The sequence below is a fragment of the Triturus cristatus genome, chromosome 9, assembly GCF_964204655.1.
Source record: "Triturus cristatus chromosome 9, aTriCri1.1, whole genome shotgun sequence".
Classification (NCBI taxonomy): Eukaryota; Metazoa; Chordata; class Amphibia; order Caudata; family Salamandridae; genus Triturus; species Triturus cristatus.
Window position 1 is genome coordinate 307961914 of NC_140592.1, and position 25704 is coordinate 307987617.

General features: G+C 44.2%; 1 protein-coding gene across 5 annotated transcripts in view; it reads right to left on the bottom strand.

Annotated features, from left to right (window-relative positions):
- Nucleotides 1-25704, bottom strand: part of ACP7 (acid phosphatase 7, tartrate resistant (putative)) — a 102340-nt gene that overhangs the window by 17669 nt on the left and 58967 nt on the right. For all 5 annotated transcript variants that reach the window (XM_085624980.1, XM_085624982.1, XM_085624981.1 and 2 more), the window contains 5 exons: nt 19645-19707; nt 19032-19146; nt 18443-18556; nt 17847-17901; nt 17398-17465 (listed from right to left, as the gene is read on the bottom strand). In XM_085624980.1, the coding sequence (XP_085481106.1) occupies nt 17398-17465; nt 17847-17901; nt 18443-18556; nt 19032-19146; nt 19645-19707 (415 nt within the window). The remainder of the gene's footprint in view (nt 1-17397; nt 17466-17846; nt 17902-18442; nt 18557-19031; nt 19147-19644; nt 19708-25704) is intronic.

Sequence of the window (25704 nt, forward strand, 5' to 3'; positions counted from 1 at the left end):
AAAAAATACAGAAAGGCACTCTCCTTCAACAAGCAGAGTTCGATTTCGCAATAATGAAACTGCTTACGTTGGAACCAGATACGAACAACATGTGAAAATGCTAGATTCCTCAGATCACCATAATATTCAAGGCCGAGTCTCGTGACTAGCAAGTCGCTGACAACTATCTCATATCCAATGTTGAATGCATGATTACAAGCTGTGCCCTAATACTTCTAAAACAGACACTTAATACCCGACCTTGTGTGACACACAGCCATAAGTATATTATGCCAACTGTAGCGCCTACGAGGTATCCTAGCTTATCCATATCATACAGGAGGTTCTATTTTTTGCCATGGTTTTGCTCCATAAGAACTGATGGAATGCCATATACAAAGGTATCCTGGCTAAAGATATGGACTAGAGTGCAAAGAGCCCAAAAGCATGATTCAAGCGTCATGTTCAGGCTGAAATGCAGGGATCGCATCACGCCACCCTCAATGGCCAGACAATGATTGCCAGTGTGTGAAAGAACAGAGTTAAAAACACTCTGTATCTTCCAAAGTCTGGACACTCTGTACCGCCAAATGCCCAATGACCACTTCCACTGAATACCTTTTGTAGCTATGGACTTCTTTTTCTGGTTGTTGTCCTTAGCTGAAAGGACATTTTACAAATGGCTGTTTCTGCAACAGAGATTTTGTGGATTATTTGGAGGCTCTGAATTGTTGCAACCATTTCAAGCAGTTCGAGAGCTGAAGCTGGCAGTGGTACCTTTTCCTGGTGGATGAGGTTTGCTCATGTCTGCACTATGATTTGGTGATAGTCTTTGACAATGTTCTATCACAAACAAGATACAAATCAAAATACAATATGTTTGAAATAGTGTGATTTGACCCTCTGTGTTGGCTGTTATCTTCTCCCTCACCACTAGTCACTCCAGTTCTGTGGAAGGGTGAGGAAGATGATTGTAATGTGATGAAACGGTGAAAGGAGTAGTCTCTAAACCTGACATTTAAGCATTAGATCTCATGAATCAAGTATGTGCGCTGCTGTCTAGGTGTTTGGTGAGGTTAAGTCACTGAAGAGAACGGTGGCAATTGATTATATTACCATCTTTAGCTGTAAGTTTTCTAATTTATACCTACACAGATGCATGCTACCGAAAAATGAGTTGTTAAGCTGTCTAGTCTATTTCTGATCAAAACCAATTCAGGGTGCTTGAAGGCCAGGTACAGTATCTGGACAAATGTCATGACTGGTCATCATAAGGAATCTCTCACCAGGTCACATATATTGTAGGCAATTTTTCCTGAGAGGCTGTAATGATATGAGAGACTCCGATAATATGCACTTCAGTAACATAATGGGGATAAAGAATGTGGCTGCAAGAGAGATTTTGTACTTATGGAGAAGGCAGTTTTTTCCCCTTCTAATTTTCTTATTCCATTCTCTTGCATCTTAGTTCTATTACATCTACTTGGTTCTTCTAAAGAGGCCACACTTGTGTTTGTTGTGTATAGTGCCTCTTCTGGAACAATGGATCACAAAATATTTCTAACTGGCACTATTACTTGTCAATGGTAGTAAGGTAGTGCTTTTCACAAACACCTTTTAGCACTGTATCATGAAATCAGATTTGTGTAGGTGGTAATATGTGAAAATACTGTTTTAGCCTAATTATTTTTATGCAGTTTGCGGTTGTGGTCAGGTTGTTTTTATGGGCTGCATACTTGGTTGTGTTATTGTTGTGTAGAAGTGTGGTTGTTCTGTTGCATTCTGTTTTGACAATTTTGATGTGTTGTGCCCTTCAATGTTTTTGTTGTGTTGTTATTTTGCTTTGTGACTTGATATTGTGTTCTATTCTGTTGAGGTCTGTAATTACATATTGCTGCTCATATGAGAATAGGGTGGGCCAAATATATATGTGCGTGTGTGACTTTTTGTCCACTTGCGAGTGCATGCGCAGTGGGATAGGGATAGCAAGGTAGATTCTAATTATGACCCGGCTTTAGATCACAATTCTTCGATAACCATTCCATTCTTCAACCACCACGGTCAAGGTGCAAATTTAACTGATGAATATAAACACTCCACAATCTCTCAAATACTTGATTTCATTTTGATGGACATCATCGGAATGCTTTTTTGTACTGAGAATAAAATGTGTGAGATTCTACTTTGCTCACTTAATGATATTGGAGTTCGAGGTACCTTTCAGCAGCAAAACGTTTTATAAAGCAATCTATTTTTGAATTGTTTTTAGTTTAATGCAAACATTTGACAACAATTAAATAAGGTGCGCTTTCAACCTTGGTCATATTAGCAAGGCGTAATAAATTATGAAAAAGTCTCTGTTAATAATAGTCAGACACAACTTTTTGGATCAAACATATTTAAGCACTGGTATACACAAGACATAAAGAACTCAACTATTAGTTGTCTCACTCCTCCTCCCAATATGCCTCTCATCTCTGCCAAATCTTGCTGTGTTTCTGGGGTCAGCCCCCTGCTTCACAGACTAGCCATTGTAAAAGACTGCACCAGTCCATTCATCTTTCCACTTGATTAGGTGAGGAGGGTCGAGCTACTCCAATTCTGGGCAATATATATTTTCACCAACACCAGCCACATCCGAGAAAAACCTTTTCTGTACACCAGAATCCCTCATCTTCGAGACTATTCAATAGACCTAGCTTTTGTGGCTTAAGACTGTTTTAAAGACTCTAGAAATTTTGGTTGCATAACCATATTGGATGTATGAAATCTCAGACTTCCTTTTGACATCTTAAGCAATTCAAACCCCGGCCATTTCAGACGTTCCTGTCATTCTATGGGTAAATAAACTCTATGGAGATATTTACATTTGATTAGCCAGAGTCTGCAAGACAGTGATGCCTCTTGTGGGGCATGAGCACAGACATCCATTCCTCTTCCACTTGGACCAATATCTTGTCCATTTTCTTCAAAGTTAACCTACAGTATCAGGAGTATTTATGATCCATGTTTTGTAAAGACATGAGATTTTACCCCTATCAGGAAGTTGGAACATTATTATTTTTACTTAAAGTAGCCCAAATTGCTCCGCGATCCGACATGGTGGATGTGTGCTAGGCGAGCTCCGATAGCCCCGACTCTCATGCTTCTGCTATCCCGCCTGATCCTCGCCTGCGGACAGCGCAACAGTTCCATCGCCCTTTGAGCACAACAGCTGCATGGCAGTGGGGCAAAAACCCAGGGCCCTGAACCCGAGATCCGACCACAGAGATCGAAGGCGGCTGAGAGGCAGTGAGATCGATGCAAGAGCCAGCCTGTGGCCTAGTTACTGCGGCGGCGCTGGTGGGGCTTGTTCGTGGCAGACTCTGCAAGAAGCCCCTCGCACCTTGGGGGGGACTCCTAGAGGTGCCTCGCCGGGCTTGTGCGCTACCCCTGGCTGGCCACGCTGATCGGCCTTTGCCAGTACCATCCCCCCCAGACTCCCCACCTGGGGGCGCTGGGTGGATCGTGCCCGTGGGCCTGGAGGCCGTATGTGCCGCAGAGGATACAGCAGAGTGCTTGGGGCCTCTCGGTGGGGCGCCACTTAGTGACTGGGGAAACGTGAATCCATGATAGTACTTGAAGAATATACATTTCTCCACCAGGTCCAGAACTGACCGTCTCGAGCTGAGAATTGGAAACGCTGCACTCCAAAGGGACATACATATAAACCATCCTAGGCTGAAGTGAAGAGCTACTGACGGCTGCGACGATGTGGCAGCAGTCCGGGGGATCGGCCTACTGGTATATGTAAGAATTGTGGGGACGACAGCCACAGACGTACACTCCTGGTGGTCCCTTAGTGCACGGGGACCCATAGACATCACAGCGGCCAGGAGGAGGTGGTACCTGCTGAAGGGCACCTTGTGACACCCTTGTACCTGTGGCATAGTCGCCGGCTCCTTGTGTTATTGGGGAGCGGAGAACACTGAGCCATAATTGAACACAGTATGCCACATCAGCATCGACTTAAGAGTAGGGTACCCATTAGGGGGGTGGGGCTATCCCTGCTTGCGGAGGCCGTTGGGCTAGATCCCGATGTGGCTTGTGGGTGGCGGATTCCCCACATGACCTAGCTCTCAACAGACTGCCTTAGTAGCTGGACTCCGCTGGACACCAACCCCATAGAAGGGTGATGATTCACCTGCTGGCCACTGCACATCCTATCTTCTAGGCATCCATACTCCCCCACGGCACAAGATACAGATGACAGTGCTCTGTCGCACCCATCATGACTCGAGACAAACCGACAGGTGGAGCCTCCAAACAGAGCACCACAGATCACTATACAGAGTTGGGGGCCCCAGCAGCAGAGACACGGAACGCGCCTACCACCACCCCAGACAACGCAGCCTTGTTGGCTGCCATCACTCAATCCAGGGACATGCTGGATGCCAAGATCGGCACTGTGGGATCGGATGTCATGCTCCTGCAACAAGATCTCAATAACGCAGTGGTTAGACTCGCCGAAACAGAAACGAGAGTCTCAAGCATCGAAAACACAGTAACTACTCTCCAAAATAAAGTCGCTACCCTTGAAACCTTGACGAAAGGCACCACATCACGATAGAAAGAGCAAGCCGCAACAACCTCCACTTCGTGGGCTCTGCGGAGGGCTGCAAGTGCGAGGACGTAGGAAACTTCCTTGTGGCCTGGCTGCGGAGTTGGCTACCGGTGGACTTCCTCTCCCCCTGCTTCATTATTGAAAGGGCGCACAGGGCTCTTATCCAAAAACCTCCTCCTGGCACCAAACCCAGACCAATGATCGCTACAATACTAAACTTTCATGACAGAGACACCATCTTACGCCAGGCCAGACTACAAGAGTCCCTCAGGTATGAATTGCAACACCTAATGATCTTCCCTGACTATACCAAGTTAGTCCAGCAGAAACGTCAATCATTCATGGAGGCAAAAGCGTGCTCCGCGGCCCTAAAATTGCATACACCCTGCTCTTCCCGGCCCGCCTAAGGGTGATATACAAATCATGTACTTTGTTCTTTAATACTCCAGAGGAGGTATTCGCCTGAACAGATGAAGAAATCCACGTGAGGTCCCGCACCCCGCTGCCGCTCGAGTCAGATTCCTCCACCGGTGACAGCACATGCTGCCAACCCAAGTCCAAAGGAAAACCGCACCACAGGTCCAGATCCTCTTGGCAGTCACAGGCACACAGCGAACGATCGATCTGTACCCCCTTGAACAAGCCAGATTATTACTAGGGTGGTGGCTTTGTGGGTGATGGAACCTGATATCCTTGACATGTACCTTGTTTGGTTTTCTTCTCCCACAGGTTATCACTGGGCATATATGTTGTGGCTTTGCCCCCAGTTTGGACACAGCCTGAATATCAGGTATATGTTATGTTAGTGGGTTGGTTCCTAGGGATCCATTGAAAGAGCATGATCACCAACCCCCGTTGGAGAAGGCCAGACCTGCCCACCGCAACAGATGCTTAACTGTTCCAGAAGTATTGGGGTTGGGGAGGATTTGGGGAATGTTTATTAGTTCCACATGATATGCTCCACACAACAACTATGCCGGCCCACTCAGGGGCGATTATGCCCCACCTGCAATTTCCCACACACACAAGACATCCCGATTATGGCAGTTGAGTCACTCACTTCAAAGGGCAAGCTACATAGGATATTAGAGGCATCCCCGATAAAGTGAAAAGGTGGGCGGTATCACGACAAGCCAAGCGCCTAGGTGCAGACGTCCTCATGCTTCAGGAAACGCACCTTCTGGGGACAAAGACCCCATGCCTTTCCAGATTTGTGATGACTTAGTCTATAACTCATTCTTAATCAGAGGCTCCAGAGGCATGGCGCTACTAATACTCTGCATAGTTCCCTTCCACTTTGCACACTCCTGGATAGACAGACAAGGCAGGTATGCAATAGTAGCATGCACCATATATGGTGAGAGGGTAGTCCTGGGTGGTGTATATTCCCCCCACCATTGGCTCAGACCCTCTTTGAATGACTAACGACTATTTGGTTAGAGATACCAAAAGGATTAATGGCCATAGGGGGGACTGGAATGATGTAATGCACACAACAATTGACAGGTTGCGGCCCCCAGGGGGACAAGGGAACACACGAGAATCCCACCTGTTGCGCTTCTCTAAAGGCATGGGATGGACAGATTTGTGGCGTATGCTACATCCAACGGAACAAGGCTACAAATACTACTCACAGGTCCACCAGACATTTTCCCACATAGATTATCTATTCGTTCCCACTAGCTATGCCCTTAGGGTCTCGGGAGCGGAGATACTGCCCAGGGGCCTTTCGGATCATGTCCCTATATCACTCAGCCTAAGAATAGGACCAAATCGCCCACCCCTTTCGCTGGCGCATGTCATTGTGGCACCTACACAACAAATAATATCGAACACGCATATATTTCACCATACAAGGATACATTGACTCAAATACAGAGGCAGTGGCTTCAGTGGAGAACCTGTGGGAGGCCAGGAAATCAACCCTCCGCGGGGTGGACATCTCCCTAAGCGCATACAAACGCAAACAACAGTGAGAAAAACTCATACAAATCGAAGCTCAGCTGCTGACTCTGGAGAGGCAGGGGCGAGGTGAGGGTGGGGGGGATTTGGCATGTCGGCAAATGGTCCAAATGCAACAAATATCCCAGGGAGAGTTAATGGAAGAAACAAAGACAATATGGCTAGTTTCCGCAAGTCACATTCACCAATGGGGGACATATCCAGCAAACTACTGCATAGGTTATGTCAACAAGCCACATGGCCAGCCCATATACCATGCCTCAGGAGTCCAGACGGAGAAGTCCTGATGGATCCCTCACTGATTGCAGACAGCTTTGCTGACTATTATCGACAGCTCTACCAAGAACAGGATAGCATGCCAGGAGCCACTGTTCAAAGAAACTCTCAGACACCACTAGGGCACAGCTTGACACCCCACTCAGAATCGACGAACTCGTGGCGGGGCAGGAAGGTAGACTCCCACCGGACTAGAGACACTCCAAGGTTGTGATGTTCCCAAAGCCGGGACGTCCCCTGGTGCTCCACTCCTCACACCGTCTGATCTCCTTCCTCAATTTAGAAGATAAGTTGCTCGTCAAAGTGCTTGCCAAAAGGCTCATGCCCTACTTAACAGACATAGTTCACGTAGACACAGCTGCGCACCACAACATCAGATGTGCCCACAATGCCATAGCTGCCGCGAACCGCCTGAGAGCCCCGGCTACTTTACTCTTGGCGTATATGGACAAAGCCTTTGAGTCAGCTGGGCGTATCTTTTCGCGCTCCTCCGACGGCTAAATCTGGGGCCGCGGTTCCTAACATATATAAGCCTGCTATATACTGATCTTACAGCAGAGGTGCAAGTGGCGGTCTCAGTCTCTTCACGATTCCCTATCCATTGAGGCACCCATCAGGGCTGCCTGCTATCGCCTTATCTCTTTGCATTGGCAATGGAGCCGCTGGAGGCATGGGTGAGGGTGGATACGCAGCTTCGGGGGTTCGAGTGGTCACTAGAAGTGTCAGACTGCATTGCATTATATGCTGATGTGTTATTCTTCATAACCGAGCTCGACAGATCCGGCCCTCGGCTCCTCCCCATAATGGAGGTGTTCTGAGAGGCCTCTAGGCTCCACATGAGCATGACCAAGTCAGTCCTCTGGCTGCCTTTGGGCGCGCAGGCAGTGGATGCTTGGGTGAAGGGACTCACAATAACCACAGATGGCATGCAATATCTAGGTATCTTTTTGAAGGCCTCACAGCCAATGGTGGGCTACACTGATGGAACGAGTGCAGACAGACGTGAAATCATGGTCCCAACTACCTCTTAACCTCTTTGGCCGATCTGCCATCTTTAAGATGGTGTCTTTGCCCCACCTGTTATACCAGCTGCAAAATCATCCATACCCGATTTCGGCCATATGGTTTCGACAAATTAATGCCATATTGAGTCAGTTCTTGTGGGGAGGGAGCACCAGCCCAGTGGCGTAACGCTCATGCGATCAGTCTATATACTGTGGCGGCAATGCAGCGGCAGATGTACAGTCGTATCCTGCAGCGGCGCACTTAAAAATATTAAATAAATGGTGGTATGGCAATACCACTCCATAGGTGCGATCCAGCATATGCAGTTGAATGCCTACTAATGGGACACACCTCTGTTCATACCTATCTGTATAGAGAATCCGAGATCCGGGCATTGCCACCTGCAACGGGGGTAGTCTTTCGAGTATGGAAGCAGTCACTGAGACATATGGGATGGCAAACTAACAAAGGAAACCCCACTGTGGTGTGGCGGGCTTCTCCCCCAGATGGATGCCTTGCAGGAGTTTTGGTCCTGGGATGACATAGGTAAATTAACATTAGAGAAGTCACACGTGGTACGACATTTAAATCCTTTCAAGAACTGCGAACCAAATTTCATATGCCTCATACGCAATTTTACAAATACCTGCAGTTTAGACATGCCTTGGCCCTATATCTCAAAGACCTGAAGATGCTCCCTGAATTTAATTTAATTTAATCTAGAGGGCAAGGTATTCTTGGGTGAACTAGGAGACCATAAAATTACCAAGATATATCAGACCCTCACCACAAACAGTCGTAATTCGTTGACAGACCTCCGGGAGACTTGACACATGGAAATTGGCCCACTCAATGATGATGACTAGAACAATGCACTGGAGTCCCCCCGCAGTGCAGCCATCTCATCCTGTCTGCGGCTTATCCAATTTAAATACCTACATAGGGCATACTTCACACAATCTAAACTATGGTGGTCCGGCTTAGTGTCCTCTCCTATTTGCCTGTGCTGCAGTTTGGTTATGTGGTGTGCTGGTCTTATTTTGGCAGAGGGTACTTACATTTCTCTCCGAGGTCCTGGGTTGGAGGCTTCCCATATCCCCCAAATTAACCCTCCTACATGTAGCCGATGATATCGGGGTTAATAAATATACATGCCACCTTCTTTTTCTAGGCCTCACCATAGCCAAGAGGGACATAGCTCAACTCTGGAAGGCTCCTGCCACTCCATTGATAGGAGTATGGAAGCAAGGATTAGATTTCTGTATGGGCTTGGAACGCCCAGTACTCATTCCCCGAGGGTGTCCACAGAAAACACGCAAAGATATGGCAGCGATGGGCAGACTACCGCGGTATTCTGCTTCCCACCCCGCCAGCGGATGTATATGATGCACCCTAACTGAGGTATAGCTATCTATAATTCATTATATTGTGTAAACAAGATGATTATCAGATACTATGGAGTTATGACATATGTTAGTATTAATATTTAATATTGTTGAGTTATTGATGTATCTGCCACAGATGCTAAGCCATGATGTGTATTCTACCTTAATGCTCTTGTACACTGGCCCTATGGGAAAGATGTGGTGCTAAGGCATGCCCAAGTTGGAGGTACTATTAAAACTGGGAATTTAACAACGCAAATGTTTCCCTAATATCTGAAAAGGATTGAATTGCATACAAAGCACTGCTCATCACCAAAGTAACAAAGGGAAGCCATGTTTTCCGATTTTCTAGAAACCAGGTGCAGCACCATGGACCTAAACATCAGTAAGAAAACTTGAAATCTTTGTTTAGAAGTGATCAGATTCAGTCATTTGTTTCTGAAACTGTATAAAATAAGATAGTAATGAAATAACATGATTGGTCCCGATATAAAAATTATAGAATGAAATGCTAAAGATTATGATATAAGGGAGTGAATTTGAATGAATATATTTCTGTTTTCCGCTTTTTGCAGGGTTTGAGAGCTCTGTCACCAGCAAGAGATTTATAGATGTTATCCTACAAACATATATTTGGACGAATTGCACACTTGAACAGAATATGTATAGGAGATTGATAATGTAATAATTCACTTCCTAAGAATGCATGTGAGACGCTGAGGAGGGAACACGGCGGCCGCGAGGTAAACGGTCGCGGACCGCCGGAGTGAGGAGTGCGGAAGACAGAGAGATAAGCATGTAGGCTTACGTCAAAACAACCCCCCCAATCCCCAACCCGCAAATTTACTGTCGGAACCGAGAAATACCTTTAACCCTCTCTCCCGGGCCATGAGGGATCTATGCAGCTCTGTTTTTCGACTTACGGGAGCCCTCGGAGCCGCCCGCTGACCAGAGATGCCGTTTAACGTGGAGCAGAGCAACGGTGCAGCTGAGGCGTGCATGGGTGGCTCGTGCTCTCTGGTGCCGCGGCAGAGGCACCACAAGTTGGTCGGACAGAAGCGATCCAGGCTGAATGAATTCAGAGGTACGAGAGTGCAAGTTATAAGCAGTATTCGATGAGAGAGAAAGTGTGGCCCCCCAGCCTACGTGTGGTAACCAGGAGCAGCAGTTTAGAGACCTAGAAAACCTTAGTGAGCAGTGGAGTGCTTGTATGGAGAAATCCACAGTGCCTTCTGGTAAAGCAGACACCCTACCAGATAAAATATCCAGATATACTCTGCGCACTCGTGCAGCGGGTAAATCCGGGGTAAGTCCTGACCTATATGCATCTACGGCTATAGAGGTTCAAACAGAGTCTGTCGCAAAAAAAGGCTGTGCAAGGCAAGATGTTAAAAGCGGGCAGGTTGGTAAAGCAACTGGGGAAGAGCCCCAAAGGAAGGGGAAAAGTATCTCGCCTCCCCAGGGAAGGGTAACTCCCTCCCTTAAAACCTTCTATAAAGTTATGTCGCATTCTATCTCAGTGGGGGTGGGTAAGGAGGAATTGACGGCTAAGACCCAATGGGAATTGGGGAAGGGAGAACCTACAGGTGAAGCCCCAGAAAACACTAATCCAGCACAGGTAGATGAAGATGGCGAAGAGGTGAATAGTGGTCGTGGAGTATCAACCAGAGTTGTTTTTCAGGTGCCAACACAGAACAGGTTCACCGGCCTCGAAATGGAGGAAGAAGTCGAAGGTGAAGGTAGTCCTACCCAGGAGGACCATCCTGAGTCAGTACTAGCGACTGCGACTGCGACTGAGACAGTGGGACCAAATTTACACACTGAAACCCCCTTGGCCTCCATACTCCTGGGATTAAAAGATGAGATTAGGTGCAGGTTCAAAACATCGGAAGCAAACCAAGTGGATATACAAGCCTCTTGCATCACCTTGGCACAGAAACTAGATGAAATCGCAATACGCACCAACGCACCAACGCGTTGGAGGTGGAGGTAGGGGTGATGCGACACGATATCGCCAAAAATACTGAGGGGTTGCGAGCGTTGGCCAAGGAAAACACAGGACTCAGGGCAGATTTGGAGAGAGTAGAGAACCACGCCTGGAGAAACAACCTGAGGCTTTTAAATATCCCCGAGGCAGAAGAAGGGTCAAACATTAAGGCTTTTGTAATCAAGATGCTTGGTGAGACCACTTTGAAAGATAGGCCAGATATTAATCTGGATAACGAAGTACAGCGTGTACATTGGGTTCCCTTCAGACGGAACCCCCAGAGGCAGAAGCAAAGGAAAATTCTCATAAATGTTCTCTCGTATACTGTGAAAGAATTAATATTGACAGCTGCCCTGAGGAATGGCCCATATTCATTTCAGAATTTTTCTTTTAATATGAGGTCCGATCTGTCAAGCCACATATTTGAAACAGTGGGACCTTTGAAAAAAAATGGACGAATTGAACAAACTCGGAGCCAAGGCTCAATTGAAATTCCCGGCAATGCTCCGTGTTATGTGGGAAAACCAGATGCAAAATTTTAGGTCAGTGGAAGAGGCGGATGATTTAATAGCCATTATAAAGAAGCGGGGTACCTCTTGAAATTCTTATAGGAAGTAAGGAATGATATTCCATACAAATCGAGAAACCTTGTATAACCACATGAACTAAACAATTGTAGGATCACTTAAATATGCTCGGGGTGTAAAGGGAAAGGACAGGGAAGGGTAGGAAGTGGGGTGGAAATACATTTTTGTTCTCTTTTTTCTTTATCCCTTTTTCTTTTTTTTTTCTTTCTTATTTTGATTTAGAAAGGATTTCCTCACTCCGGTGGTTCAAATAAGCATTTGTATGCTTGAAGAGCAAGGGAGGGTTCCCAAGGGTAGGAGAGTGGGGGTGGCGGTAGAGGGCGGGACGCAGGGTGGGGACCAGCGGGAAAAACCCAAAAAATAAGTCTTTATGACAGCACTATTAACTTTAGACAGGGCCATAATCAAAAAATCACATAGGGATGAAAGGGCGCGAGAATACACTCCAGTTGCTAACCTGGAATGTAAATGGTCTCAGATCTAAAGCTAGGCAGAGGCTAATATTGAAATATTTGGAAGAATCTAAAGCACAAGTCATCATGCTACAAGAAACTCATCTAACTGCAAGTGAAAGCAGGGAACTGTACGCAAGGAAAAGTGGATAGAGGGTTTTGCTGTCTCACATCAAGGAGAATATTGCAAAGGATTGGCGATATTGACTAGGAGGGGCTCTGGAATGGACTTAACTACCTTCAAAACAGACAATTCTGGGAGGTGGGTTATAGCGACTCTTAGATGCGCTGGCACAGAATTTAGATGTGTGGCCTATTATGGCCCTAATGTAGATGACCCCCAGTACATATTGATCTACATCTGTCGTTGGTTGAAGTGTCCACCCCCATTGTTATCGGAGGGGATTTTAACACCCTATTAGATCCATTACTAGATAGATCCACCAGCAAGATTAGGAGACAGGCTCAGGCACCCAGGACAAGGCAGGTCCTGAAGCATATGATCTATGAAATGGGCTTGGTGGATACATGGAGACAGTTAAAAGGGCAAAAACGAGGCTATACCTTTCACAGGTAACAAAAATCCCACTTCTTCAGACTAGATTTTCTATTAGTAGATCGTCTGTGGGCAGGTAAATTAAAAGAGATACATATTTTACCAGGCCATATCTCAGACCATGCTCCGGTCAGTGTAACATTATTTGGGGTGAGAATAGGTTACAATATGAGATGGACTTTGAAAAGATCCATCCTACTAAACTTAGACGTGTCCACCCCTGTGAGGGAAAAGACAAGGGAGTTCTTTTTGGATAATTGCCAGTCTGCCCCCTTGGATATAATATGGGATGCCTTTAAGGCTTATATACAGGGATACTACAAAATCAAGCATCATATTTAAATAAGCTTGATAGAGCAGAACTAAAACGTTTAGAGGGGAAAGTGGGGGCGTTGGAACTGAAGTTGCAGTCTGTAGACCCCTCCCATAATGGTGAGTCTTTAATGAAACAACTGGAAGAGGCAAGGTTAAATTATAGAATGAATCTAGAGGCTAAGTGTTGTGAGAAGTGGGTGACAGGTCGCACGAAACAATTTGAGTATGGAGAGAAGGCCGGCGCATTGTTGGTCTGGAAGTCAAGGGCTAATAGGTCGCGTAGTCATATTCGAGAATTAATAATCAACGCTCAGGGAGACACTTCAAATAAGGAAGAAGAGATGCAGGATCGCCTGGTCTCGCTTTTTTCGGAATTATATACTGAGGAAATCAGGCCAGAGGAGGGGGTATTAAAGCATTGGCTTGATAGATTGGATCTCCCAGTTCTTCAAAGTGAAGGCAGGAAGAAGATAGATGTCGAGATTACCGAGGGTGAAATTAGAGAGCATATAAAACATCTAAAAAATGGGAAGGCAGCAGGCCCGGACTGATTACCAGGAGAGCTATATAAGATAATTGTAGATGAATTAGTCTCAGAAATGGTATTACTGTTTAATTCGATCTATAAGGGGGAGAAACAAATCCCAGCTTCATTCATGGAAGCTATAATTACTTTGATCCTTAAGCCTACAAAGGTTCCAAAGAGTGCGGATTCGTATCGGCCCATCTCCCTGCTAAATGCTGATTATAAATTCTACACTAGCATTTTGGCAGGGAGATTGGTCAAGGTAGCCCCCCAACTAATTCATATAAATTGGAAGGGTTTTATCCCAAAGCGACAGATTCAGGAATTGATTCTGTCCTTGATCGGGACTATTGATCTAACAACCACGCGATCATTTCCCTTGGCGGTAATCACTATAGTAGCCGTCAAGGCATTCGATCGCCTTTGTTGGGAGTTTCTATGGGCGGTCTTGGAATCAATGGGCTTTGATGCGGGTTATATTACGGCTATAAAAAAACTGTATCAAGGTCCTACAGCTAAGATTTTAGTAAACGGAGCTTTGACAAAGAATTTTAAGATCACCAGGGGTACGAGGCACGGCTGCCCATTGTCCCACCTCCTCTTCGATATTTACATCGAACCCCTGACCCATCTCCTACGGAAAGATGACCAGGTAATCCCTATTCACTCACTCCACTTTTGTAGCAAAATCGCCCTATTTGTGGATGATCTTATAATTTATACCTCTGACCCAGCTAGAACGATACCAAGGATGGAACAGTTAACTAAAGAATTAGGGGAAATCTCTGGATATTTAGTAAACACTACTAAAACTGAGGTGATGGTTTGGAATTTAGATGGTTGGGAAGGTAGAGGGTGTGAGGAGATAAAATATCCAGGGATCAATATAGTTAAACAGATTAATGATATGCCGACCCGGAATCTAGTGAGAGTGGCAAAAGAGAAAGACAGGGCCCTGACTAGATGGAAGAATCTCCCGCTCACTATCTATGGGAGGGTGAATTTGATAAAAATGTCTATTCTCCCTAAATTAAACATACATATTTAATTGTATCCCATTAAAATTCCCTAAAGAAATGATAAATACAATACAAGGGAAAATAACTAGTTTTATCTGGGCCTCTCGCGGAATACGTCTTTTAGGAAAAAGCTAAGGAGGCGGCTTCAGGTGGGTGGCCTAGCCCTGCCGGATCTTAACTTATATTGTATGGCATTCCAATTTTAAAAATTTCAAATGCTTATAGGGGACCCTGATTCAACTACCTGGGGCTCTATATTATGGGAAATGACAAATGAATTCGGGACAGCTTTTTTGTATAAATTCGGGGCTCAGAATTTTTTTTTTTTAAGTATTAAAGGCATCCTTGAATCTATGGTATACACTAAGAAAGATGCTTAATATAGGATACTTCTCTGAATTCGCTCCTATCTGAGATTCCCCAGGGACAACGGAATGCCTAAAAGATGGTTTGATGTTGATTAAGAAGGGTGAACTACTATTCGAAGGCGAACTGGTCCCTTGGGAAGTATTGAAAGCCAAGACTGATAATAGACTATCGAAATGTAAATACATTCAGTTAACTTCATGGCTTTCCACAATACCCCGTGGGACAGGGTCGATATGGGACTTCGAGAATGATATTCAGGATACTAGAGCAAAGAACAAAGAAGTCTCCAAGTGGTATACGTAATTTGTGGATGTAGAGGAAAGGAAACTAGAGCCTCCACATACTAACTGGCAGGATGTACTTCAGGAAGAGGATTTGCAATCAATCTGGAAGGACTCCCTAAAAGCATTATACTCTTTAGTCACACCAGCAAATTTCAAAAGACATCACTTTTTTACACTAAAAAGATTATATTGGACACCGCAAAAAATAGCCAAGTTCATATCTCAGCCGATCCCTAGTTGTAATAGATGTAACACACCAAAAGCCAATGATATACATATTTTTTTTACATGCCCCGAAAAAAAGCAATATTGGAAGGTGGTGGAATCTACCATTTGCGACATCTTTAAGATACCAGTAACATTGACAGCAATTCTTGTGCTCTTCGGGGTAAATCACGATTTGCAAACAAGGCTTGACAGTAAACAAAGAGGGTTGATATTTTACCTGTTATTATTGGCCAGACGAGAGATATGTAAATATTAGATGGACTCTGTGCCCCCGCATCCTACTGGTTGGCTGAAAGCAGCCAAGTGGACATGCAGAACAGCTATAGATGGTAATCTACCAAGGACTAGGGATTTTTGGCAGGTATTTGCAGACTGGTCAAGCTAGGCATGCTGAGATGCCTGTCTCCTTCTATGTTTTTTTTTCTTTTATTCCTGTCCTATGGCGTCTATCCTTCGGAACGAAAGAGCTTTTTTAAGGGTTTGGCTGAGAAAAGGCAATGGTCCATACGATATAAGCAATGAACACTGACAAGTATTTAAACCTGACCCCTGCGCACTATATCCTAATAGCTGTTGCTATGTTATTTCTTTGAAACAGTATGAATCAAAACACTTTAAACATAAATCAAGACTTTCTTAAACATTCAGTTTCATACACCGCAACTGATATTGAATAGTCATTTCCTTTTACAAATTTTTTATTCCATTATCTCCATGGAAACTTTCTTGAGGCTCAATCTCTTTTAAATCAGTGCGAAAAGTCCATGAAATCCTTTCCTTTGACTGTACTTCTAATGACATGCCCAATGCATTTCGGGCCCCATCGGCCCTTCCTCAGGGGCTACAGTCTGTAAATTGTACAAATAAAATAATGTTTTACTATTAGGATATATTAGGATATAGTGCGCAGGGGATAGGTTTAAATACTTGTCAGTGTTCATTGTTCATAGCTAGGCTTGTTTAGGCAGCAAGTCAAACTCTGCAGCACGCCACACTTAAAATACATCAGTAAGAAAAAGAAATACGAGAATTAAAATTAGGAGTGCTCCTCGTTCAATTCAATTTCCATACGATATACGGGCGCCAGATAATGGTCCTTGACTTGCAAGATGCCATGCTGACATGAGGACACACACAAAACAAAAATGCGTCTCAATCCCAACTTCCAAAAATAGGAAGTAAAATACTCCCACTATAAAATCTTAAATATCTATCTTTATCGCTTCTAGCATTATTTCAGGGTGTATGGGTAAAGTGCTCAGAAGGCCTAGGGACCAGTGGTCACGAGGTAAGAGGCATTGATTGCTACTTCACCTGGTGAATGAAAACATTGCTGCCAAGCAGCCCTATGCTGTGTGTTATACTTTATACCCATCCTGGTTTTCAGCCACAAGACATTGCATCTTCATTCTTATAGTGTTGCTTTTAATGGTGATTAGTGCATTTGATATCTGCATTTCAGTTTGCCTGTATACAGGCATCCAACAGTTCAAGTTGTTTACCGCCGATCTTATGCCTCTTCACAGTTCAACTAGCATTGATATATATATAACAATTTGTAAATAAATGTTCTCTAGATATTACATGTACTTCAACTGTTGTAGTACTCATCCTTTGGTTCTTGGAGAGGCCATCAAGCCAGCTACACTTTGGAAAGGTCTAATGGGACTAAAAGGAAATGTAAGCATGTTGGATGTAAGAACAACAAGCCTAGGAACATCACAGATGGGAATAAAAACTCCCCAGCAGTACCTCTGTGAAGGTGGAGTAGAGGGGGAGTGGTCAGAAAATCATGTCAGCTCCAAGGTCTGTGACATCCTGATGAAAATAACCATCAAACTTTAGCCCTTCAGAGGCCTCTCACCTGGTAATTATATATTGGCCACAGTCTCTCATAGGAATGCTCGTGTGCCCAAAGCTCAAGGTCCACACCTGAGGATAGAAAAGTGCAGCAAGCTCAGCATAGCAAAGGCTCATATCAATATCTAGTTTTCCAAGATAGAGGACAATTCCTAAAACATCATAAGATAAAACATCAGACAGCTTCCACCAATGACATCTGGCACACTGGGACAATGTCATGTACTCTTGGTGCAATAGCACACTACAAGTCACTGAGAAACTTGTAGAATGCACACTAGTGACTGAGGAGGGACAGCAGAGGAAGAAGTGGTGTTAGGGGGGCTGGTAAATGACAATTTATAGAATGTGAACAAATGCACCAGCTGAGGTCTGGAATCCTACAGATGACCTGGTAGTGTGAAAACAAAAAGGCTAAAGACCAAGCTAGATGGAAGTTCTGCCGAGCATTACCGTATTTGTAGAACAGGTCCTCTAGGCCATAGTGACCTTGAATTCCTCTGCGAACCTGGTTGGAATAGAAAAAGGATGAGTATCATTATGTGTGGGTTTTGCCCTGCAGGGCAAACAATGACACACTCTTGGTGCGGATGTTAGTCCTGCATTGATTGCCCTGTGTTATTTTTGTATTTACGGGTTATATTCCCTCGGTGCCCCCGCTCCCTCTTCCCACGCTGCGGATGAGCACTTTGCCATGTGCATCAGCCACTTTGTTTATCTGTGAGGTGCCCTACAAGCGGCAAAATGCTCCTCAGTTGCAACGATGTGGCACAAACATGTCATACCCGTCCATTCAGTTGCCACAGATTTCTATTTACATGATTGATAGGCTCAACATTTCCAGTTAGCGTCTCCTGGCTAATTCAACTCTACCCATTGAGTGTGCCCAAGGATTTCATCAATTTTTTAAAAAAAAAATCTGGAGCTTCCATACCCTCAGGCTTGTTTTGTAACAACCTGGAATTTATTTACTAGATAAACTGAACTGCCAGTCTGCCTCTACAATGATATTGCACCTACGGCTGCACACACTGCCCACCCTTACTCACAATGCTCTCATATTTGGTGCAGTCGTCCGTGTCATTGTTGGAGCAGTACATTGGCCGATGCCCCATGGTAATAATCCACGGATGCTGCCTTCGGTTCTCTGGCTTGTTGGCTTCCTTGAAAGAGAAACATAAAAACAGCAAATCAGGAAGTTACAAGGTGGAGGGCAAACGTGTGGCCCAACATACCTCGTACTTCAAAAACAGTCATTTAAGCAGGAGACTCCTGGCGCTAATTGTATTATATTGTAACTGCATTTATATAGCGCTTAGTACCCCCCTGACGAGGCGTCGAAGAGCTTTTTCGGCGACTAGCATGCTACTCCGGAACCCATAAATGATTAGCGCTGAATTAGTATAGTGAAATATTAAAGTAATTTTAGTAGTGGTTATGCAAGTCATGACTGGTGTTTGAGCTAAAATGGCCCATTCGTGTAAGCTCCCTTCACCAACTGAGAGAGTTGTCTTATTTGAGTCACTGTTTCCCAATGGAACACCTCTTGCCAATAAGTCTCTCTCCGATTACCAGTTTAATGAAGACATTAAAATCTCATATCCCTCCCTCCACAGTACCCAGAGTAATGTCCTTTACCTGCAAGTCTTTCTCCAGCCACTCGTACTGCGTCATAATCTGCTCTGTTCCGTACTCAGGGTAGAAGTAGACTTCAGTGGAGAAAGAGATGATGTGTGCCTGACCTACATCATAACTAAAAATCGAGTCACAAAATGGATAACAACAGCATGGTTAAAAAACAAAAATACTCCCCTCATGGACACTCACAACTAAGCCCCTATGTCCTCAGCAAATACAGCCTTGATGCCCCTTCCAGCTCCAGAACCAACCACTTTGTCCTCCAAAAAAAAGGGCAATTGCCTGGCCTTCAATTCACCCTCAGTTATCCCTTTGCACATCAATGAGGCCAGTGACGTCAAAAAAATAATGGGCACTAATGAAATGTGGAATTTACATGCAGATTACGTCTCTACAATAGCCCATTAGTTGCCCCTGTAAATATCTCTAAAATTAATCTGTAATGTTTTGCATTACAATATTTGTACCATGAGCTTTCAATTTTTGTATGTACACATTAGAGTAGCTTTGAATTGTAATGCTTTCCACTACCACTGCCTACAACATTCGATACACAGTAGTTTGTTATACATAGCTGTAGGATAGGCTTTCTTAATGTTCTCGCTGGGCCTACCTGTACCAAAGGCTCTCGGTGTTTCCAGGCATGCTGAATCGGTTGCGATAGTTAGAGAAGTTGCTAGAGACAAATAGGGAAAATAAAAGTTAGAGGTAGAAAAGAACTTCTGCACCTATCCCCCCTAAAGTCACCTCAGTAAAATTAACCATAGATTACCTTCCTCCACTTCCTTCCCGTAGTCTCTGGGTGAAGAAATTGTTTGATTTTAGTCAGTTCTGCCTGGACTCAATTATCCTTAGGCCTGTACTATGGTCTTCTCAAGCCCTGATTATCTGTGTCAATCATGTTTTCACTTTGAACAGTATTGCAATAACATCTCGGGTCTTGGATCACCAGTAATTCGGCATCCTGCAGTGCACATTCGGCATTGCAAGCTGTTATGCTAGTTTCACCCTATACTTTCAAAAACAGCTGTCTGTGACTAGATTCCACAGTGGCCTACTGTGACCCTAGAGAGCCGACATTCTATATTTAATAAAAAAGTGAGGCAAACCTGAACACCATGTTGGAGCAAGAACTGTTGAATTTAAACCATTTCCCACTGAACATTTTCACGGAAATAGGCAAAATAAGAGGGTTCCTTCTGTGGATTTTTTGCAAGCTTAAAATGGTTGTTTAAAAACTGTTTTATTATCTCAGTCTTTACACCATGGCACACAGCCAACGCGTTTTGTTCCCAAACGTGCCAGAAGGGGAACTTCGTCAGGGCTTATTTGAATATGTACGCGTAGTAGCAATGAGTAATAATCCGATAACCGGTTATCATGCCACTCTGGGACTTCTGTTTATTAAGATATTTATCAACCTTCAATTTGGGTTTGACGTACAATCTGTATAGGATTATTACTCATTGCTACTACGCGTACATATTCAAAATGCTCCATTTACTCCTGACAGCTGTCCAGAAAAGGATGTGTATAAGTAAACGACTTCAATACGGTCAGGTATAAATGGTTTCAGAGGTGTGTTACACTCCTTTGAAGTGCTCCAAGAAGAGTGAAATAAGTATATTTGTTGTACTACAATCACCATAATGCTTTGGGTGGGCTATTGAGCCAAAAGCCTTGATACCATGAAGTTTGGAAAGATGAACTGTATTGTGCACAACCACATGATCCATAATCCAAAAACAAGACTAGAAACAAGGAAATGGTTATTAAAGCCATGCAATAGCGGCTGGTACGGAATGGGGTGGCGGAGGGCGGGGGATGAAAAAAAACATATGAAAAAAAAAAACATACTTCTTCATGGCCGCCATCACTCCTCCGTTGTTTCTCTTTCACTTCTCTTACGGACTCTGAGTCCCGGAAGCAGGAAGCACATAGGCTCCACTAAGCCAATCCCGACGCTGCTGTCAACAGCATGACAGCAGCATCATGATTGGTCTGACAGAGACTGGGAGCCTGTGCATGTTCTCCACTCAGGCTGTGCAATACAGCCAGATGGAGAACATGCTAAGTGTGCATGACTGTTTGGCCGGCCCAAGACGGCCGGCCAAACCGTCATGTGCACTTATGGTGCACAAACCACTCCTCCTCCCTGTGACCCCAGCCCTGCCCCGCCCTAACATAGGTCTGTAGCTACGAAAAATAAAATGATAATAACGTTATCATTTTATTTTTCCTTTTTACACTGCTCTGAATGCAGTGTTGTGACGCGCCTTAGCAGAGGAGCCGCCCCTGAAGCCATGAATTGCAGCGATATCTAATGGTGATTTGTCAACCTGATAGTCTGGGCGCCCTGTTCTGTGGTTTATGATTCAGCTCAATACAATTACTCAGTAGTTAATAATTGCCATTTAAGGGGTGGGGAATGGGCTGGTCAAGGATTGGCTCACTTTGAGTGTTTATGAACACTCACAAACTCATGAGTTTGTTGGCATTATCAAACCCCTCAGTGACCCATTTCCCACTATGGAAACTGTCAGAAATCCCCACCAGCAAAGGGGAAGAGTATCTTCCTTTCCAGGGTGGGAAGGGGAACAGATCATCATCAAACTTTGATTCGTTATGGAGGATGGGGTTCTCCAAGGGCAAAATGTTTCCATTTTGGAGGGGAAAAAAACATGTACATTGGGCTGCCTTTCCAGAATGCATTGTTGTACACAATGTACAATTACACACTGTGGGCAACAGAAGCCTTTCATAAGATTAACATGACACTCAGTAGTATGTTTGAAAAAGCTACGACGGGTGCAGCCTTCTAGCGGTACTACTACTGAGTATTTTGAGAAGGTGAAAATCATACACCTGCACTCACGAAGACTAGTACTTCTGAGTGCAGCTTTCCAGCCCTGTTTTTCAATGGATCTATTGTCTATGCATTCCTTTTACATGACTCTGTTCAAAGTAATTAATTGTAGCATATTTAATACGAGTCAAAAATCTGGGTCCATCAAGTGTATGTAATGATACAGCAAAACAGTTTGCTGCATGACTAGGTCATAGCAAAAAATAAACATAGTTAACACTTCGGAGTTAAAAAAACAGCTCTAGTGCTCATCAAAAATAATTTATCTGGGCCTGATGGACCAACATTGGATTCGCAAAATGTAGGTGCAATTTGCGCACTGATTTTTTTCAAATCCAATCTGATTTTGCTCAGTGGCGTAGCAAGGTCAGGTGGTACCCGGTGCGAAAAATTTCTTGTCACCCCCAGCATGACAAAAATATGTGTTTACAAAACATATTTTTGCCATTTCGTCACCCCCCTCAGAGATTTCTTGTCACCACCGGCTTGACAAAATGGCAAAAATATTTGTTTAAAACACATATTTTTGCCATTTTGTCGCCCCCCTCATTGATGACACCCAGTGCGGCCTGCACCCACCGCGCCCCCCCTTCCTACGCCACTGATTTTGCTGACTGATCTATGTACTAATAGGTCGGCTTGCAGAAAAGGGAATTGGAGTGAGTCGCAGACATGCCTAATAAATATTAATTTGGCAAGTTATAATAAGCGGCTCACTACGAGTGCTACAATCACTGGGGCAGTGGCCCACAAGAGTCGGAGGTCCTCCATACCTGTGACTGCTTTTCAAAAATGAAAACTTATTTTTTTAAAGCAGCCCGATTTCCTTAAAAGAAAAGGGACTGATTTAAAAATTGAGAAGATTGCAGTGGTACCCTGGATAACTGCCTTCTCCCCTGAAGCAGCCAACCTAATTCACAAAGGGTAAGAGGACCACAGAAGACCCTTTCTCTTTTGCAAATTAGTTACTATCCCAACTTGGAAGTCGGTGACTTTTCAATGGTTTGTAAACGGAATTACAGTTGCAAACCACTGATACATCAGTGTCCCAATAGCTGCATGGAAGGGATGCCCTTAACACCCCCTTTCCAAATAGGGTTTTGGAAAACATTTTAAAATCCATTTAGTAAACTTTCTAAATCTCTAAATGGGATAATCAAGTAAGGAAAAGTGTTTAAGCAGTTACAAACCCATACATTTGGAAGCCAACAGAACAGTCACCCCACGCCAATGTTTTGTTTGCTGTTTCTGTAGTATTCTTTACCTGTTACAGTACTATTTGTAAAACTTTAATTTGTACTTGAGTGCATGCCCTGGATCTGATTTACAATTCACATTAAACTGCTGAACACTTTCCATGCTGAATATGCAAATATAATAATGATATTGTGCTTGCTTTTGTTCTCTTATACTAAGGATCTTTTCCTACATCTTTCATATAGTAGTAGTAGTTACTAAAGGAGTTGATTGAAATGGGTGAGGAAATTCCACTTCAGACAGCTGTTGCCTCACTGGGAAGGAACATCTTTGATTTTCAGCTACGCCTTAAAACACTTTCCTACTACATTGATGTCAGCATTTCGCATTGTTTACATGGCAATGCGTGACATCAGAAAATCCATAACCCCAGGAGGGAAATTACCTGCACTAGCTGAACAAATTCAATGCGAACCTTCAACGGGCTATGATTACCACTGGTCCTCAGCACGTTGCTTAAACATGGTCGAGAGAAAAATTGCGAGTCTGATTTCTGGACTGGTGATGCATTAGCGCCCTTTAACTGAGGACGCCTAGGTCTCAGTGATGAAGGTTATGAAAGGTGAAGATGAATCTGACTGACTTTAGCATCAACTACTTCATCAGGCTTCCACATAGGAACATACAACACCCGAGCAGGGTTCCACAGAATAGAAGTTTGTTTAACAATCTGAGGGCATACCGATCATCTGATCAGGCTTCAAATCAAGCCGTGCCTGATTATGTGACTCACATCACTATGAGCCACGGTGATGTAATGCTCCTTCACAGCCATTCTGGGTGCTGGAGAAACATCTTGCATGCCACATGCACTAGCATCTATGTTTGTTTTGCTGGAGTAGAACACCAACCATTTTTGGCAGCTAAAGGACTACCCATTTTGATTTGTTTTTCAAAATATACAAGTTCTGTACCATTCATTATGGGTATGAAGAAACAACTTACAGCAGGATTATTTGTGGCTTTAGGAAAGTTTACTGTTCAAAAGAGTTAAGGTTGTCCTGGAGATTAAAGAGCACTTTGTGGTCAATATAAGATGTTCTACAAGTCCAAAAGTTGTCTTGCAAACCCACAATCCATGTGCCAGCTGCCCCACTGGTGACCACTTTAATTGTGTTATTGCTCACAAGAAATATTGTAGTGTGAATTCTATACCAACATAGAATCTGTGATATCTCCTTCAGTATTCCACCCATTTCTGGGTTAACAATCAACTCGTTGAGAGGATTGGAGGGATGTTTTTGAGACATATCTGCAAGCTGTGGCTAGGGAGATATTCTTTTCAAAGTGCAATTTAGCATTTTAGGGACATGGACCTGGATGAGGAGTTCACTCAGGCCATTAGAATAAATTATGAAGCAAAAGTTAATATTCTGGAAGAATTTCATACATTTTTCTCTAGAACACAACTTCAGGGTAAAACAATTGAGAAATGTGAATCAGAAATTAAGTACTGTTGTTTCCACATGTATATTCGATGGCTTACGTGAGAAGACTGTCAGGGACCAACTCACTAACAGGACAAGCAATGTCAAAATCCAAGAGAAATTGTTAAGTGGTGATGATCCACCTTTAGACAAGGCTGTATATACTGCCAAGACAATCAAAAATACTTCCAGATATGTAAAGGCATTCAATAGGAAGGGTCAAAGCAAAATTACAATTTGAAGTACAGGTACGAATGTGGTATCAAGAAGCATGCAAAAACAACAGTTGATGGACAGAATGCAGAACAATGTCATACATTCACCCCAGTACAGAGATATGGGCCTAAATCCATCGTTTTTTTGCTCACCATGCCATTCCAGTTTGAACCCAGCCATATGCAAATCAGTCTTGACCATGTGCCTCATGGGAACAGTCCATCCCGAACTGCCAAGCCAGGTCCTCCCTGGACTGGAAACAAGCATCCTAGGACCAGTTTCGGGGTTTCAACTCTCTTCAGCCAGGATAGCTTGATTCCAGTGGCATGGAGAGCACGGGACCCACATCTGGGCATACCCGTCCCACTCAGGGTGACAAATGCAAAAACAACAGTTGATGGACAGAATGCAGACCAATGTCATACATTCACCCCAGTACAGAGATCTGGGCCTAAATCCATCGTTTTTTTGCTCACCATGCCATTCCAGTTTGAACCCAGCCATATGCAAATCAGTCTTGACCTTGTGCCTCATGTGCCTCATGGGAACAGTCCAGCCCGAACTGCCAAGCCAGGTCCTCCCTGGACTGGAAACAAGCATCCTAGGACCAGTTTCGGGGTTTCATCCCTCTTCAGCCATGATAGCTTGATTCCAGTGGCATGGAGAGCATGGGACCCACGTCTGGGCATACCCGACCCACTCGGGGTGACAAATGCAAAAACAACAGTTGGACAGAATGCAGAACAATGTCATACATTCACTCCAGTACAGAGATCTGGGCCTAAATCCATCAAGCTATCCTGGCTGAAGAGGGGTGAAACCCTGAAACCGTTCCTAGGATGCTTGTTTCCGGTCCAGGGATGACCTGGCTTGGCAGTTCGGGCTGGACTGTTCCCATGAGGCACAG